Source organism: Cygnus olor, chromosome 2 (assembly GCF_009769625.2).
Source record: "Cygnus olor isolate bCygOlo1 chromosome 2, bCygOlo1.pri.v2, whole genome shotgun sequence".
In the NCBI taxonomy this organism is placed as follows: Eukaryota; Metazoa; Chordata; class Aves; order Anseriformes; family Anatidae; genus Cygnus; species Cygnus olor.
Genome location: NC_049170.1, coordinates 51689055 through 51708272, shown reverse-complemented (window position 1 = coordinate 51708272; position 19218 = coordinate 51689055). Strand labels below are relative to the sequence as shown.

The 19218-nt window shown below is 38.4% G+C and overlaps 1 protein-coding gene across 3 annotated transcripts in view; it reads left to right on the top strand.

Annotated features, from left to right (window-relative positions):
* Positions 1–16124, top strand: part of E2F3 (E2F transcription factor 3) — a 44223-nt gene extending 28099 nt beyond the window's left edge. For 2 of the 3 annotated variants that reach the window (XM_040548893.1, XM_040548895.1), the window contains exons 2-7: positions 4413–4524; positions 6509–6728; positions 7297–7455; positions 10117–10231; positions 13020–13158; positions 13856–16124. In XM_040548893.1, coding sequence (XP_040404827.1) covers positions 4413–4524; positions 6509–6728; positions 7297–7455; positions 10117–10231; positions 13020–13158; positions 13856–14121 — 1011 coding nt within the window. In that variant the 3' untranslated portion in view covers positions 14122–16124. The remainder of the gene's footprint in view (positions 1–4412; positions 4525–6508; positions 6729–7296; positions 7456–10116; positions 10232–13019; positions 13159–13855) is intronic. The other variant, XM_040548894.1, reaches the window with a different exon arrangement.
* Positions 16125–19218: the final 3094 nt, after the last annotated feature.

Below are 19218 nucleotides of genomic sequence, written 5' to 3'. Positions count from 1 at the left end.
CTCCTGGGAGATGTCCTGATCAGGACCAAGAGCTGTGGCACTTGTAGTCTGAAATGAAACTTGACCATTCATGTTTATTTTGAAAGTGTACTGACTGCACTTTTCCGAGTGTTTGTAAATTTGGGATTTTCAGGGAATAGAAAGGCATATATCTGACTGAGATCATCCTGCTATGAAATTTCATGCACCCACTCAAAAGCATAATGGGTGTAGGAATATTTCAGACAAAGGGTTTCCAGAGGGTAATGCAACTAATGTAATTTTCCGTAGGTCTGTCTCCTGTAGACTGTGCAACTATTCGGTGTCCAGTAATAAAGCTGAGGGAGACATCTAGCAGGAAAAATTTCAACTTGCATAGTTTGGCAAAGTTAACGCTTCATGGTTTTATCACTGGAAAGAATAAGATGACATTTTACTGCTTCTCCCCACAAACCCTCTCAAAGAAAATGAGGCTTTGGTTTCACACAGCTCAGCCTCCAAAAGCCAATGCTAGCTGTTACCCACCACCGCGCTTCCCTCTCTGCTGTCTTTACAAAACCCCGTGCTGGCTGTTACCTAACGCTTAGCACTTTGCTCTCTGTTCTGCTCTTACAAGGTAACTAGCACTCTGACTTCTTAAAATTGGTGCCAGTTTCTTTCCCCAAGAACTGGAGTAGGTTGCTGTGTGACGTGAAAGCGAAGCCACTGAAATGCCAAGAGAGACAAGAGGTGCCCATTGCTCCTGCTCAGCCGCGCTCTGTGCTGGCTCAGCCCTGCAACAAGTCACCCGCCAGGGCCAAGTGAAAACTCCTTGCTCTGTTTTGGAGGAGCGTTACTGTTCTGCTGGTTGTGACCCCCTTGAGCCAGCTCCCCGTGGAGGCTGAGGAGGGCCCTGCAGTTGGGTACTGCTGGCACCAGGGGACTGCAGGGGTGGAGGGAGGGTGCAGACGAAGAGGTGGTCTGCCGGCAGTGGCCCATTACAGCCAGCTAGCTCTGAGTCAGAGTAGCCCGTGAAGGGGATGGGGTATGGATTGCACCTGATCGCACCTTTTCTCCACCCCTTTTTTCAATTTACGCTACGTTACGTTTTCTCTTTTTCTGGTCTTTGTAAGCATACCTGCCTCCAGCCTGTTCCTATGAGTTAATCTCTCAGACTGTCTCAGTATCGTGAGGTGAATTGCATCAGGGACTGCCTACTTGAAAATACTCAACTTATCTGAATAGTTTCTATTTTCCTATAAGGACAAGCATTCCTTTGAAGACCTTTCAGTTTTGTCTCAGAGGTTAATTGTGGTAGTTATCTGGTTTTTTTTTGTTTGTTTGTTTGTTTTAAGGATTGAAGCTAAAAGGGCATGACAGGTAGACTTGAGGTGCCACCTGCTTCTAGTGGTCTGCACTGAACAGTGGATCCATAGTTGTACCCATAGCAGCAGTTGCTTGTAGTATTGGAAGAAGAAATGGAGTCAAAGCAGTTGACGCAAACTTTCTGTATCCCTACCAAGGGGTTAGGTAGGTGTTTGGTTCAGAGGAATAGCATGCTTTCTTGTTACTTTTATGTCTCTTGCTGGATGTTTCAATTTGTGGCTTTACCTGGCTCATTGCCCTCTGTACTTTATGATCCTTTTACAGTCCTCCTGAGTAATTTGACTTCCATTTATTGCATTCAAGTTTCCTGGTCACTGAAAAGTTCTTGGTGTCTATGCTTCCTATCTTTCTCTCTCATTGGGATGCTTTGTGCTGGTGTTCCTTGGCTTGGTACTTCTGATCAGGTCCCACATACTATGTCAGAAGATTTTGCGCGCTATAATTGATCAAACAACACAAATGAATACAAATAATGCAAATTTGTACAAATAATGCAAATAATGAATATAGTGCTCTAGCAGAAATAAGTTATGCTAGTTGAGATTTTTAAAAGGGTTATTGATTCTTCTTGCTGAATGTAGATCTTGATTCCTCAGATAGATTTCTCAGGGGGGAAATCTGGTATCAGAAAGCACTATGAATAATTTTTGAGATGGGAGAGAAAAAATGTGAGTCACCCAGAAACTCTAGGGCAACAAAAAGGCACTAGAAAATCTTTGGTCTGTAAGTTGGGGAAAAAGAAAGCGAGAGACTGTACCACTTCAGTCCTGGATCTTATCAAGTTTGTAAAACAGGAAGGGGAAGAAAGTACTTGCTGAGTGACGTGCAACATCTGGCCAGAAATTAAACATTCCAAAATGTTTCCTAAAATTGCTTCTTGGTAACTTCACTATGCTATTTTAAATTCTTCTAAAATGTTTTGCTCTGTGTATCTCTATATAGTGAGACCATCAGGATCATGTTGTTTGCAACACCCCCAAACATACACAGATGGTTGTGCACAGCAGCAAAAGCCCAAAGGATGCTGTTTATGTTCTCTGACTACTAAACCTGATTATTTGAAGTTCACAGAAGAAAGTTGTGCTTAACCACAAAAGCAGGGGCAAAATACTGCTAATGTGTTGCAAAACAAGTTCAGACAGAAAGTTTTGATGTGTAGTCCAAACCTGAGTTTTAATTCTGATGGGTAGAGTTGCTGCAAATCTCTGAATTTTTAGTCTTTAGCATTTCCCCTCCTTCTCACACCTGGTTTTGAGATTCTCTTTTATCTTTAATTGTATCCCTTTGGCCTGGTATTCCCACGCCCTGAATTGTTCCATTTTCACCCCTCCTTTCTTTTCTCTGAGTTCTCCAACTGGAAAAACACTTATTTAAAAAAAAAAAAAAAGCGTGAAAAGTATTTTTCCCTGTGGAATAGCTGTAATCTTAATTTAATCCAATTACGTCATCTAATATATTAGCTGGATGCGTTTGTTAGCAGTTGACCTTTTTAAAATCTGTGTCCTTGGATTACAGAGCTGATGCCTTATGGAGATGAACTTTCTATTTCATGCCTTTAGAAGCTGGCCACTGATGGGCCACCCGAGGGCAGGATCGTGTTGCCTGTGCTGGCTAGAAGGGTGTAGGTAGCTCAGTTTAGCCCTGTCATTGATGATTTGGTCCCTCACCCCTTTGCACAAAACAGAGAAGAGTGGCTTGAGCACTCTGTACATGCTGTTATCCTGTGGGTTTATAAGAGTTTCATCTGCTTTAACTCGCCTTTTAATAAGTTTGAGGTTTGCAAATAGAGTCCAGCAAAAAGATGCCAGCTATCCAAAACCAAATGCATGTAAAGTATTTAGAGCCTTCTGTAGGTCACAGGCCCAAAGGAAAATGCGGAAACTAACTGTCCAGTACGGAAATATCTGGCTACAAATCCATAACAAAATGTATTATTTTTGTTTCACTGAGGAATATGATGCAACTATGGGACAAGTCTAAAAAGTAAGCAAATAAAATGCTCTGAATTATTCAACCTAATCGGATAAACAACAGTCTTTAGAAACAGTTATTTGTTTAAGCTTCATCAGATGTAGAACTTCTTTTTCTTCTTTTCTTCTGTATCTTCCCAGGTAATGTTCTTTCTATTGTTAGGATAACAAACATCCGCAGATTAAATTTCAGTAACTTGAGGCGTATGGCAGAATACTGAATTGTTTCCAAAGATAGTAGACTGGATTTCTGTCTAGGAACAAAATTCATATTGGTAGTGGTTTTCATTGCAGTTTGTCTCTGTGTTACATAGTTTAGCAGTTTCTTTTTGTTGTTGTTGTTTAATTCAAAGTGTTGTATACAGCTTTCCTTTGAGCTGTATGGAACATTCAGCTGATCTTCAGGCATCGTCTTTCTGATACTGCTTATGCTTCACCTGGCTTTTCTGTAGGTAGCTTTAATGCAAACATGCTAATTAATGTGAAATAAATGTAGCAGTTGTGCTTTTGACAAAGACAAAAATTGCTGACATGCACAGGAGAACAGTTGTCCAATGCTGCTCTTGATATGATGTGTAGAATTCAATAGATGGAAGGTTGATAATATTGGGACTTACTGGAACTGGTCCACTCAAAGTCATCCTTTCAAATGGCGAAAGAACTTAGCTTGCAATACTACCTGTGCTCAAACTTATATGGATACGAATTTTTCAGTAGAAGCACGCATGAGTATATATGTGTGCCTGAGAGATCGTCTTTGGTTTTCATACTGAAACATTTTCATGTGAAGGTAGAAATGTCTCATATGTACTTAAGAAAGTCTGCACTGGACTATCACCTAGCTTTTAAAATTTAAAAATCTGCTGAATTTTCCAAACAAATCCATCAGTCTGGTCTAGCCTTTGTCAGTGAAATGTTTAGTCCACTTTAGGATTGCAGTAAATAGTCAGATTCCCTCATGACAAATGAGGGCTAAGAACCTGTGTGGAGATAGTACCTTGCTCTGAAAAGGTCACTGCTGTCTGCCTTTCCCATTGCCCCAGTATGCTGTTAGATAACGTGAAATACACTGCTTAACACTTCTTGTTTCTTCAACAGGCAAAACGAAGGCTGGAGCTAGGAGAAAGTGGCCACCAGTACCTTGCTGAAGGACTAAAGACTCCAAAGGGGAAAGGAAGAGCTGCAACAAGAAGTCCAGATAGTCCAAAAAGTAAGGGAACTACTCTACATGGCACAGAGTTCTCAATTTTACTAGCTTGAGATCAAAGCAAACCAGTACAATGTGCTGTATCATCCAACTAAAAGAGTGTGTGTTGCTGTCCTCACCTGGATGCACGTGCAGCAAGCTCAACCACGCAGCCAGGCAACGTGCTGCGTGGTTGGTGGAGAGCTGCAGAGAGGCTGCAGAGGCTCCTGGCTGCTGGATCTGTCCTGCTGCGGGCTGGGCAGCCTGCAGCTTCTCTGGTCCAGGAACCATATTCAGCCAAGGGCATGTAGCTGGGTACACTTAGGAGAGGTAGATGCTGAGGAATCAGAGTATTTTGATGGGATCAAATGCACAGTTATGATGCAAGGCTAATCAGGGAAGTCTCTTCTTCTACTAAAGTTATGGCAGGTGATTGGCAGGGCTCATTTCCCCAGGCAGGGATTTGCAAAGAGCGGTAGCTGTGCTTCAGCGATGTTAAATGTTCAGTGCTGTCTGTGGCCTCTGATCTGTCTTCTCTCTCTGCAATACAGCCAGATTATTGCTGCCACTGTTTAGCGTCTGTTTTAAATTGAAGTGCATTCTCACAGAAGCTCAATATACCATTTAGAGCATAGGATACTGCTGCAGTGTTGATAAGGCCGTATAGAGGACTTTGCTGCTGCATGGGCAGGAATGCATGCCATTTGAGGTGGGAGGTCAAGTAGCCTCTTGCCATTCTTATGCTGATCCTCTTACTCTTCCCTAACCCCCAAATTTAAAAACCAACCAACCAAAACCAACAACAAGAAAACCCACACCCTGCTCTAAATACACGATGCCACTTAACTGAGATGACTTCCTCCATTTCCCAGTACAAACAAGCCCTGAATCCACCAAAGAAGCAGTACAGGTGGCTTTCTTTGCAAGCAGGCAATGAATTGGTTTTCACTGAAAAGCTATCATATTCTTAAAAATATTTCATGGCAGTCTAAAATTTTACTTTCTGGTGGTATTTCAGTTTAGACTGACTTTCTCAATTAAGTGTGAGACCTGAACCTTGAAAATATGGAAATGACCACCAGATCAGCCTAAGACCCATCCTGTGCAGTATTTCACTTAACCTAAAGCAATGAAAGGTTTGAGAAGTACAATAAAGGTTTTACTAACAGTGATGATCATACCACAGGGAAACTTTCAACCCAGCAGGCTTCTAATAATGTCTGGCTTATTTCCCTTGACACAAAGGCCTTGAACATTCAGAATTAGAAATTATTCTGATCCATATATTTAAACTCTTAAAAACTCATCTATTAAACATGTTGATGCTACATTTGTGTGTGAAAGCAGTGAATTATAAGATTGAAGCCATTTGCTGACTTCTCATTTAAAAGAAATGGATGCTCTTGCCCTGTTTGAGCATTGTTTGGTTATGGAGAAATTATGATTATAAATTGCATCTCATGTCAATCTCATCTAATTCACTTGAGCTTTTTGTAAATCACGGAGTCTGGCACTGATGGAATCTGTCATTTTGTTCACCCACTGAAGTACACCTAAGTCCTGCTCAATTGCATGTGAAACACTTATCTTACAAGAGGGGAAAATCAAACCCTGATGAAAGCTGGCTATCAGCCTGATGAAGGAGAGTCATAGGGGGATTTTTGGTATTGCTGCCAGGATAAATAGATACTAAAAATACTATTAAGAATTCACATAGTGAAAGCTGAAGTAGAATATTGCTATATGTAACCGTCAGACTAATGGAAATATTTGCATTTAAAAAAATACACGTATTTGCTCATGTACCTGTGATTTTTGGAAAAGTACATCTTGAAATACAAATAAATACCCAGTGGTAAGTTGTGTCAGTGCAGAAGTTTGAGAGATTTCTTTAGTAAATATGAAAGAAATGTCTGTAATATGTATCCTTTCATTTCTGGATACTGCTTTCGGAACCAATATGAGAAAATTGATTTGCGTTTTTTGTTTTTCTTCTTTTCTCTCCAAGCTCCAAAATCTCCTTCAGAAAAGACTCGGTATGATACATCACTTGGACTTCTTACAAAGAAGTTCATTCAGTTGCTGAGCCAATCTCCTGATGGGGTCCTAGATTTGAACAGAGCGGCAGAGGTCCTCAAGGTGCAAAAAAGGAGGATTTACGATATCACCAATGTACTGGAAGGCATCCATCTCATTAAGAAAAAATCCAAAAACAACATTCAGTGGATGTGAGTATTCATTATCCTTTTCCATTCTTCCTGGCTGATTTCACTCTTACAGGGTAGCAATATTATTCTTCTCCCACTTTCCATTCTAACATTTTGTTCCAAGCAATCGTCCAAAATGCCTTCTATCAGGACAAAGCTTTCTTTTTCAGTTAATTAAGACATATTTTCAGTGTATAAATAGTGTTTCTCAAGGAAATTAATCCCACATTTTGTCTGAATACTGGATTAACTAATTTGTTTCTGCAGGTGGAGGACGTTTTTGTGTGCGCATCTTTACCTACTGTCTTCCTCAGTCTTTTTCAGGGTGTAGTTAAAGTAGAGGGGAGTTAGACGCAAGATTTTGTAAATGCTTAGTAATATTCTACTTTTCCATCTTGAAATGTGTTGTCATGATAAAATGATTTTTTTTCTGGAATGTGTAGTTTATGTTGACACACCATGGACGGGTTTAGGAGGAAAGGCCTAGGAAATTGATGTGCAGTGTAAAACCCTGCCTTTTTGCTTTCCTGTAGCGTAGTGTCCAGCTGTACAAATGTTCAAAAGGTGTCTTTGCTCATTGGGTTCGTAGGGGCTGCAGTCTGTCAGAGGATGGTGGCATGATGGCACAGCGTCAAGGCCTCACAAAGGAGGTGACTGAACTGACTCAGGAAGAGAAGAAACTGGATGAGCTAATCCAAAGCTGCACCCTGGACCTCAAGTTGCTAACAGAGGACTCAGAGAATCAGAGATATCCTTTTTGCCAAAGCCTCAAAGATGGTCAGTCTCCTTGCTGTTCCTGTAATACCAGGAAAATTCTTCCAAGGAATGTGATACACAGCAGCAGACACTTCCAGAGATTGGCCAGCTGGTTTTGATGTATTTTTATCTGAAAGTTACCTAAACCACTTGCACCTGGAATGCACACAAAATAAAAAAGTGGTACCTGAATTAGCCCATAACAACAATGTTCACATAGAGTAGAACCAAGAATTTAGCTGATTAATGAGTGATGACATCCAAAGTCCTGTGCTATTTAGACTATTTTGAGGCTATAGCAAACCCCATTTTGTGCAGAAGGCACGGAGACAAGGACTTTGCAAGGTAACAGGTGTGTGTGTGTACTCATTATACAATACTTTTTTTTTTATATTAAACTTTGTACATAAATTACAGGTACAGAGAGGAAAATAAAGTTGGGAGTCAGTTTAGTTTGAAGCTTGCAACAAATTTTCAAACTTCCCTGGTTAGAGAATCTATAATAAAATATGGATAAATATTTAAATAGTTTTATGAGCTCCTCAAAAAGTCTATTTTAGTCTAACTTAGTGTAATAGCAATGCTCGATTGCATAAAGTTCGTGTGACTTTTGGTATTTTGGCTGCTAAAACCTCTCATAATTAACTAGTTCTCATTTTCAGTAGGTTTCCCACCTGTTAGCAACAGGGGGAGAGCATTTTATTAAATACCGATGTGAAAACTTTTATTACTTTAAATAGTCAGTAGTTCTTGAAAAGCATCTAATAAACCTATTTTCTGTTTTTGAAGGATAGAAAATAACTATGGGAGTGTCAGTAAAAAGTAAAGTGAATAATGTAAATACTGTCTTTTGACTGCTTACATCTCAAAATGCATATGAAAGCAAGATCACTGAGTGGCGTAGAAAGTAAGGTTAGCACTGTCCTCAAATAAGAGTTTGGTCCATGAAGAGATTGAAGGGAGACAAAGCTGAGTATTATGATTCCCTATTTGTATTACCACCTATTGGTGTGGTAGAGATCCCTGCCCTGTGGTTGCTGGCTCCCTAGGGGATGGGTGAGGAGGGATCACCGTTCGCAGTATGCTACATGGTCAGGCACATGTAGAGGTGTTGGCCTCATGCTCTTGGATTTAGGAGAGCATAGTCCCAAAATCCTTTTGTGACTCCAAGTTTACTGATAATACTAGAGATTATTAAGGAAGTAAAGCTGAAGTGTTAAACCTGGGGATGAATCTGACTGTATCCCAGCACTGTCTTTAGCTTATCTCACTGAAGTCTCACATTGGATGGCTCACTGAATGCTCAAGGAGCTGAGAAGCCTCTTCCTTTGCTTAATCTCTGAAGGCAAAATTTCTGCTTTTGAAGATTTTTCTTTTTCCTCATGATTATGTGGGACCTAAACATTGTGCCCAGCCTGTGTACTTTCTAGTCTCTCTTTAAAAACAGTCAAAAAATAACTGATTGCAACCTTAAATGTTTTGATATGTGACCAACATTATCTTGGGGGAGCTTTTGGCTATGGCATGGAAGGTTGTTTTATTTGAAAAACAGGCAATCCTTTCCTTTGTTCATATTGTGTCAGACACTGTTGCTGTAATTTGTACTTCGGATTTGCAAACCTTGCTGTACCTTCCTGAAGGAGTGGTATAAGTCATGGTAAAAGCCATTTGCATGAAAGCTGACCTGCCATTTTGCCTCCTGACCTGATGCTTTGCATTTGGTCCAAGTTAGATGTGAGAGGTATGGGTTGTTGATCTTGGGCAGGTTGTGTTGCTGTACTGCGCAGTAACAGTACACGTTCAACAAAATCTTCCACATTTATGCCCCAGAAAATGTAATGATAAATGAGATCCTGTTTCTACAGGGTAAACATTAAGTTAGATAACTCTCAGATGACAAAAATAAAGAGCTGGAAGCGCTTGCATATGATGCTGGCTGTTTGCCGTTCCAAGCACTCAGTTACACAGGTCAGTAACTGAGGCACCATTGTGCAGTAACACACCAAAACACTCATACTGAATTGAGCAAGTCCATGCTGAACAGCCAAACATTCATGTTCATTCCATGCTTATGCAGAACTCGAAATCGACTTCCTACACTGTGAAGTTGTTTGAAGTAGCTGTTTAAACAGTTCTTTAAAATAGTTGGGCTACCTAGATAAATGTTTACCTAAGGAAAAACAAAAAACAAAACAAACAAACAAAAAAAAAAAAACCAAAACCCTCAAGTGAAAATTGATATTGATGACTTCAAAAATATATTGTACATGTGCATCTATTACATGCATCTGTGAATTCCTTTACACTTTTCTGTGATTTCCAGTTCATTCTGTTTTGATTGCATGTAAAAATTTTTCTTCCTGCAGTCTATGAGTAATTGCAGATTGTTGAGCTTTACTTGTACATGTATGAAGGAAAAGAGAGAGCACTCAGAACAGACATCTCCTTTTGTCTCTCAATAGTGGGTCCAGCTGTTAGATCAAAGGGAAGTTCTCACTTTGATTACAATTGCAGCCAGTGTAGAGAATAGGAAACTTTGGGCTAAGAGTAATGTAGCTGTGAGAAAGTGGAAAAATAATTTGCAGAATTTTGCCTTTTCTAGTGGTCTAAATATATTGTAACCTGGGTTGGAAAATTCCTTAACAGTGATTACATTAGCTTATGTAACATACCAAGATATTCGAAAAATTAGTGGCCTTAAAGACCAAACTGTTATAGTTGTGAAAGCTCCTCCAGAAACAAGACTTGAAGTGCCTGACCCAGTGGAGGTAAGGAGAACCTGACTTATCCTGCCAGGTTATCATTTTCCTATACATGGAGCAAGCGTGCTGTGAGTTTTACTGTGGAAACTGATGCCCAAGCTGGATTATATTGGCATACAGTACCACATTCATCTGTCTTAAAAGCTTTAGATAGATATTTATTTTTTTAAAAAGGAAGGAGAATCTTAAAAAATCATTTTACACAAGGCAACCATTATTTGTTCCTTTTCTCTCAATTCCAGCTTTCCATTCAGGGTAATCTGTGCTATATACGGATTATTCTCTTTTCTTATACTTCATATAAAAAAGAGCTCTTCCTTGACAGTTGAAAATTCCCTGTTCATAAGCCTCTAAAATCTTTCTCTTAAGAGATTCAGCTCTTATTTTTCTAGCTTTATGTAGTTTTAGTCAAAAAGTTCATGGATAACTCAAAGACTTAAACATCTGGATGACTCATATTACTGATATCCTAATTAGAAGAGACATATGTTTTTATGTAGGATTCTCTTTTTTGAAGTATTAAAGTTATTGTAGAAACTTATTTTACTCCTAGAATCTGTTCTAACCCTTCCTTCTTCTGTCATCATCTCTGCTTCATTGAAACTGATTTTAACACATCTGCATTAAACTTCTTACATTTTGCTAGCACACTTTTTGTTTCCTATTGTGAAATGTGTAGGGATGGGGATTTCTTTTTCTTCTTTATTACAATCACTTCTGTTTCTGAAGCTGCCTGGGTGCATTTTGTCCTTCTTCTGTTGCTCCTTGTTGCTCAAGCCACAGTCTCTCACTGCCAGCTTTTGTCTGTGAGATGTCTGGCTCTAGTTCCTTTGTCCTCATTTGGTTTCTTTTCCTTATTTCAGGTAGATGGCTAGGGTAAATTAGTCGCTTTTCACTTCCTTTACCTGATTTCACAATTATGGAGAAAATGCTTCAGGTGATTTTTCTTTGAATATACCCTCAGGGAGTAGTTTTATATCATTTCTCTCCTAGTTTATGAACTACATGGTTCATCTGCGCCTGGAATTTTAGCTCTTGATGTCAAAAGTGTGCTGTTTTACAATTCCTGGTTAAAATGGAGACCCAAGTATGCTGGACAAATGTAAATGCTTTGCATGAGCCAGAGCTTTAGAGAGGCATATAGTGTACCTTATTTTTTCACTCAAAGTGCAATCAGAGATAAAGCTAAAACTCAAAATCCTTCATGCTGTGTTCATGCCTCTACTTTATTTTGTTGTCTTTAATGTCTAGCTGGTTTCCCTGAGCCCAGAGCTACCTGCAGTCACAGACTGCAGATATTCATGCTCTGTGACTTCTCTTACCAAGATTCTTCACTTGCATAGGTCCGTTATGGTTTCCATCCTTTTTTGTTTTTCCCCCACTTTGATCCTAGGTGTAGGTTTGGGAAGAAAAAATCATTTTGCTGCCTTGAGGAAGGAATTTTTTTTTTTTATCAGTGTCCATATATATATATATATATATATACACACACACATACACACACCATTATCATTGCTTTCTTCCCTGATTCTTTCCCCTAGGCATTACACTTTTTGATTTTTAATTCAGTGAAATCAGACAGGTAGAGAGAGAGAGATGCATGCCATCATTAAAACTAGTGCCTAGACCTCCCTTATCCTATATACCCAACTCACTCATTTGATTTTCGGCTTCAGGCAGTAAGAAGTCTTATTTCTTTCTCTCATTTGCAGTTATATTTCAATACTGTCTCCAACTCCTGCTCTCCCCATCTTCTTTTTTTCTAATTACCTATAGCATTGCTCTAAGTACTCCTTGCTATTTTCCATGTTCTGGGGTACTCCTGTTCTTTTGTTCTCTATATCTGTAAATGCTGTCTGCAATGCTATATAACTGCCAAAGCACAAATAGCATGAGGAACTTTTTGTGAAAGGGCACAATAATATGTGTTTGGAAGAAGTCTGCCAGGAGGTATATAATGTCTGTATTCGTGCTTTTTTAACTTTATTAATGTAGTACAGCTGTAGTAGGTTTATATTTAACCAGAACCATTTATGATTTTCCATCATAACACTATGAACAACTTCAGAAATTTTTTTTTATCTGTCTGTAGTATACCATCTCATTTTATTGCATCAGTGTGAAAGCTAAGAAAACTTAACTTTTTGAAATGGATTAAAAGTTCCTGATATTCAGGAATACTTTTCAAATTAGAGTTGCTTCCTTGAGGGGGCAGAAGGACCTCAGGCTTATTTATAAAATAAGCTTTGTTGATGAAAATGGCTTTTGTTGTTGTTGTTATTTGGAAAAACTTCCCTGATAAACAGGTGAACTTAAAGCACTTTGAATTCAATGTGAATCAGTGCTGAAAGTTTTTTGGGGGAGTGGGAAGGTTCTGGCACATTTACACAAATACATTCGATGTTATTGTTAATGAAAAACAATAAAACCTAAGTCTTGGATACCGTTGTTCTGTTCCATCAGAATAGTCCAGGTTCTTATGATTGTTAGAAAATGTCAGGAGTTCAATCCTTTACCTCTCTCTGGTTGTGAAGAAATACATAAAATGGTGGGCTTCTGAGATTTGTGGGCTGCAAATAGGAGGAGAAGCTTTTACATTCTCTTCCAGTTTACAAGATGCATTAGCCAAGTCATCTTCAGAAGATGTATGGGGATTTTCAAATATTTTTTGGTCAGTAAAAAAAAAAAAAAAAAGTTTAAATATTCACACCCCATTTAGAACTTACTGTGAATTGTCAATGTTTTGTCAAGTTCATTACTATAACTAACACCTTACTGACATTTGTTTTATTAGCAGAGTGCATTGATACATTTATCTAGTACTCAAGGACCTATTGAAGTTTATCTGTGCCCAGAGGAAAACGATGCCCTCAGTCCAATGAAAACCTATAGTCAGGACCACAACGGAAATATTTCGAAAACTATTTCCAAAGGTAAAATGATTTATTTCTAATACTAAAAGCCTTCCTCTGTGCTTTTGTACAAGATTTCATATTGAACTTTATATATCTGGCTCTTATTTTTTGGCTTTATTTTTCTAGAAGTAAAAACGTAAGGTAACCATTTTCCACTATGTCTTTCTGGTGCATACTGGGGGAACAAATCTTTTCCTCTGCATCAGGTATTTAAAATAAGTCTCATATGTAACTAAAGCTTATGCAGTATTGAAGAAAAACAATTTTGTTCCTGCGACATGTTCAAATAGGACAGTAGCAGAAAGATTTGTCTCAACACCAGGCAGAAATCTTGGTGTATTGGTATATACAGCTGCACAGTGTCGCTGATATCATCTGCTGCTTAGAAAGTTTGTACTTTGAAGTACTTCAGGTGTATGAATTCCACTGAAAAAATTGTCATCTTTCACTTCATTTTATTCAGTAGTTGTTTAGATCTTGTAAACTAAGATTTTTACTAGAGATGTCAGTGGTGATAGCACCATGAATATTTTTGAGAAGACCTTTGTAACACATAAAAACAGGCTACAAATGATCTGAACTGAAGGGCATTTTTTTGTTTAAATGGTGCTTTATGAAAGGCCCTTTAGACTTTGTGTCATCCATGTCTATCAGTTCTAATAGGATTAAATGTATCATCTTCCCCCCTCCCCGCCCCTTCTCCCCTCTCTTACAGAAGTGGCTTCTGCTAACTCAGGACAAGGTGACTGCTCAGTAAATATGGCAACAATCTCTCCACTGGCTTCTCCAGCCAACCTTCTACAGCAGACCGAGGACCAAATTCCCTCAAACTTTGAAGGACCATTTGTGAATTTGCTGCCTCCTCTGCTTCAGGAAGATTATTTGCTGAGCCTTGGGGATGAAGAAGGCATCAGTGATCTCTTTGATGCTTATGATTTAGAGAAGCTTCCTTCATTGGTGGATGAATTTATATACAGCTGATTCTCTTAAAAGATGCCTGTGTCTAAATCATGTTTTTAATGGAATCAAAACACATACCATCATTCAGAGTTGTCCCCAACTTACCATAAAATAGCATTATTACAGAAACTAGGCTCTTGAACACTTCTGATATTTTAATTTAATATTCCCTAAAATACTACAAACAACAACTGAAGGCTTTTACAAGGTCTTCTTCTTGACCCTAAGCTCCAGCGCCTTGTGAGTCAGCAAGGGCAAGCAGGTGACTGTAAATGTTTTTGTTTTCACACTCCCCCAGTCTCTGCTTACCGTGACAAGTGGGCTTGTGGAGAAGGGCTCAATGAACTGGCTTAGTCATAAATAACAATTTTATAATAGTATTTCAGGTCGTGCCTTCTGCAGAGAATGCATGTCTTTTGAGCATCACAACATGGATTGTACCTGCAGTAAACATAAATATGAAGTAATGCAAAAGTGTGAAATGGGATTCTTCAGCTACTTGTGGGAATGTTTAAATTGCTGTCATAATGCTCATTTTGAGCAGTGTATATGTCTCATTATGAGGTCAAATACTTATGTCCTTAAAAGCTTTTAATAAAAAATACACTGTAAATGTAGTGTATATTGCAAATATTGAAAAGTATAAAGTTCTGCCACTTCTCGTAGTAATCACAGATTTTTAAAAATGCTTGTGTGTGTGTGTGAAAGTAGTTTTTGTTGGTTGTTTTTTTAAACTAGAACGAAGATGCACAGTTCAATTTTACTGCCCCCAGTGTGCATTAGAACTGGTACATAAATTTTTGTGGTACTAAGTGGGGCTTTGTGTTAAGTGCCTACTAGAGATGCACTGTGGGTTTTTCCCTCTATGGAAAACACTTATGCCAAGCTTTGTTTGTTCAATATATCATATTTATCTCAGTGGGTTAGCTTCCTCTGCTTACAGCTTTTTATAATTCTCTTCGCCAGCAAAATGGAACTAATTTTTTTTTCCAAAGTACATAACTGTAAGTACCACATCAACTGAATTGCATTTATTTTTTGAAGATCTTTGGTAGTATAGTATAATACCAATATTTATTTTTTTGAAAGTGAGAGGAATTCTAAGAAGTCTTAAATAAATTTTTTTTTGAGTGTAAAATATGTTGCCATGTTTTGGGCTAAATTAATGTAATGTTGATTAGATGATGCCCATATAATCCTCTTTGTTTGCATTACCGTTGTGCTTATCTGACATATTCAGAAAATTAGTACTATTTGTACTGTAGTAGAATATTATGTATGCAGGTTTTCTGGTACCATTTGAGTTGCTGCTATGAAAGCTCACACATGAAAAGGCAAGAAGTCACAGTACTAATAAGAAAACTGTATGACTGTGTGAGTTTTGGAATATAACAAATGTATAAAGAGCAACACATAAAGAACTGTTAAACAGTGTTAAGTGTGTGTTTATATGTACAAATGTGTGCATAGATCATTCAGCAGTTGTATTTAAGTTGATATATGTTTCAACTCACACTTTAGTTATCTAGCAGTTTTGTATAATAGAATTAATTTGTAAACACTGCCAGAATATTTTCTAGCTGGTTTGTAATTTTTTAAGAGTTTTTTTTAGATGTGGATCTGTAAATAAAATTGTAGTATTTAAAGTTTTCGTCTTGTGGAAGAGGAAAGTAAAAGTTGTGTGAGCATGAAGATTTGTGAGACAAAGGGGCACTTTTTGAGGGGGAAAAGCAAATGAAGACTAATGCAGACCATCTTTTTTTTGTACAAATTAAACACTTGTCCCAATGTGCGTGGGCAAAATACTAATCTAATTTAGCTTTGCATTGTATGCTAGTTTAAAAAAACTGTAACATACTGTAAAAAAAAAAAAAAAAGAACAAAAAAAGCTTTTATGGTGAGTTTTGTAAATAGATTTATTAAAGGATGACCTGTTCTCTAGCTGTGATCTTACCACTTCAAATGGATGTAATTTGAATAAATTTTGTATGGTAATGAATCAATAAAAAGGATTTTTTAAAGAGTTTAGAATTGTATACTGCTTTTTAAAATTATTCTTATTCTTGGTGCCTATCATGCTTTTTCTTGGAACCTGGCTGTTAATATTTTTATTATTAGTGCTGCTCACACATTTGACACCAGCTATGTTTCAAATCCTTTTTTTTTTTTTTTTTTGAAATTATGCTAACAATGAGTTCTGTGGTTATTAAGCCATACTGAAACAAGAACAAAAAAGGATATGTGTAAAGAAAAACAGTAGGAGATCCAGAAGTTGAGGTAGTATAGGTTTATTTTTATTGATTTCCCTCCCCCCTCCCAATAAATTATGAACAGACTTCTTGGAAATTTCATAGAAACTTAATTTTTCTAAATTAAGTAACATGACAGAAATTGTTGAGAATGTTAGCGTTCCTCCAGATAGTTGTCCAGAAGTGTCTCTTACTAGTAGCTTTAACAAAAGAGTTCTGCTTACTTCTGAGTCATCTCCAATAGTACTGCACCAGGTGCACATTTACGAACTTGTTCTCCCTTTCTGGTCTTGGTGATGCATGGCCAATAAATTCCGAGAAGGGAAAAAAAAAAAAAAAGGATCAGGATCATAAAAATCACAGTAACATGGTTTGCTTGATTAAGTGTTATACTTCTGAGCAAGTCAAGTGTGTTTTTTCATCTTTCCTGCACACAAGGAGAAAGCAACAATTTTATCACTTTATACCCTTGTCTGTACTCTAACTTCTGCACATAGTAATACTGAAGGGAAGACTACAGAGAAGATCCTGAGTTATTCTGTATCCCCAATAAATAATAAGAGGGTTAAAGGACTGCTTTCTCAGCTGTTTATAGCACTGATGACAATAAATGTCTTCTTTTTGTCCTTCCTGTCATAGCTCCCTGACCCATTCTGTTTCTCTGATCTGCAGCTGCCATAAGCACTTTTTAATTTGCCCCTAGAATCTGCTTCTGATTGCTGTTTTTCTTTTCTCTCTTCTCTTGCTTCTGCTTTCTACATAGTTTAAGACGTGTTGAGCTGCAGGTAAACAAACAGTTAAAATACTCCCTTCTGCTCCTTTGAGCTAGCACAGTGTGCTTCAACATTACTCAGCATACAAATATTAGTTTCAGGTAGGCACTGTTGTGGCCTACATATGCTGCACTTCTTAGCTGCCAGCAGATGGAAAAAGGATTCTGAGAAATCTGTCAGAACTGGACTGACTGATGGGCAGCTATACATTCCTTCACACAGAGGAGTTCACTCCTGGGGAGGTCACTTCTCAAAAAAAAAAAGGAAAAAGGAAAAAGGAGAAGGGTCTTTCCCTTGAACCCCTAGAGAGAACTGTCCCCCTGCAAATGACAGACTTTAACACTTTCTATTCTTTTTGACTTACACTTGAACAAGTAAATTATGCTGTTGTCTTGATGCAGGCATAGATGTTTTTGTTGTAGAAAAAGTATGAAAGTTAGTAAGGTGCTTTTTGTAGTTAGAGACTTTACTATGTGTTTAGAAGCACCAAATCTAGTTGTATATAGAAAGCCTAATAACCTTTTTTTCTTCTGATCTTGTCAATGTGCATTGGCGTTGGTGTTCTTGGAGTCAACATTTCTCAAGATTAATCAGCTTAGAAACCTTTACCTGTCAGTAGAGGGATATTAACAAAAACAAGTAGAATTCATCTTCCTATTTTGCTTTTCTTGGCAAAACATGATCTGCCTGCATATTACTCGACATCTAAGCAAAGATTAGTAGAATGCTTTGCCTTTGTGAAGACTGGGAGTTTCTTTAAACCTTTTTCTTTCTAAAATTTGTCAGGGAGAAAGTGCAATGTCTAACAGAAAAAAAAATGGAGTAGCTGTCAAGGCTGAGTGTTGCTGACACGAGAGTAGATAGATTCTCCTAAATTGAAGGAATGGAGGAAGAAATCTAATTTATTGTATCTAACTTTAGGATTCACCATTTCTTTCCTGCATGATTTCCTGCTTACTCCCCCACCCAGAGCTGCATCTTAGCGACAAGAGAAAAAGGTTACCAAAAAGCTTTGGGCCCTCACTTCCCTGGATGCTTCCCTTCCAGAAGGCCATTAGTTGAGATACTCTAGAACAACTAAGGCTGTATCTTCTTCTAACCCTGAGCTAAACCTGAGTTTTATATTTTATTTCCCTAGCAGTTTTTGTATTTCCAAAATGTGTACCTATTTCTGCAAAACCCAGAATGACTTTAGATGGTAAGCCAGGCTGAGGCTGTAGTCTGAGTCCATCACCCCTGGGGAGCAGGAAGTAAGCTACTCAGGTCGTCTGGGAAGGACATCTCCTAAAGCTCTTTTTGGGGAACTCAGGGACTGAAACTATATTGCCAGTCTTCTCAAGGTCAGTGTCGGGACTTCCAGCTGCTGTCTCTTAAAAAACAACTTTCCCAGGTGGGCACAGCTAAGCTTTCCTACCACACTCGTCTGCTTCCCTTGCCACCTGCTGGGGCATTACCAGCAGCCTCTGTGCAGCTTGATTTCTTTTCATGAATATGCTACAAAAGCAATTTAGACTTGCGAGCTTCAAAAGCACTTACAGGGTGCCTTCCATGTTGTGGCTACATCCTAGGACTGAATAGGACTGTGCTGGCACAAGGGCTGCTTGATATTATGAATTCTTGGCAGTGGGACAAAGCAAGGGCTCTGCTGGATCATGCTGAAACTGATCAGCATGGCCTATTTCTGTCACTAGGTATGGGACTCGCAGAGAGCTGCTGTTATTCCTGCCCGGGAGCTGCTCTGGGAGCTCACTGCCTCCCCTTAATAAATACCGTTTTGTGAATCTTGGCCATCTGGAGATTTTGGATAGGTCTTGCAGGCTATCTATGCTCTGCTCTTTTAGTCAACCACAAAACAGCGCTGATGTCTGCCCAGTTTTGTTTAACCACAGGGCTAACTAACACTTGGCTAGTCGAGATAACTGTGGGGTAGGGCAGTGATCCCAGAATAGACAAGTTTAATTCAAGGACTGCAAATGAAATAACTAAAAAAAATAAAATAAACACAGGAAACTGGAAAGGGAAGAGAATCCTTTACCCACTAGGAAAGCAGTTAAAATACAAAGATTGGTAATACATATATTGCTACTTACTGACAT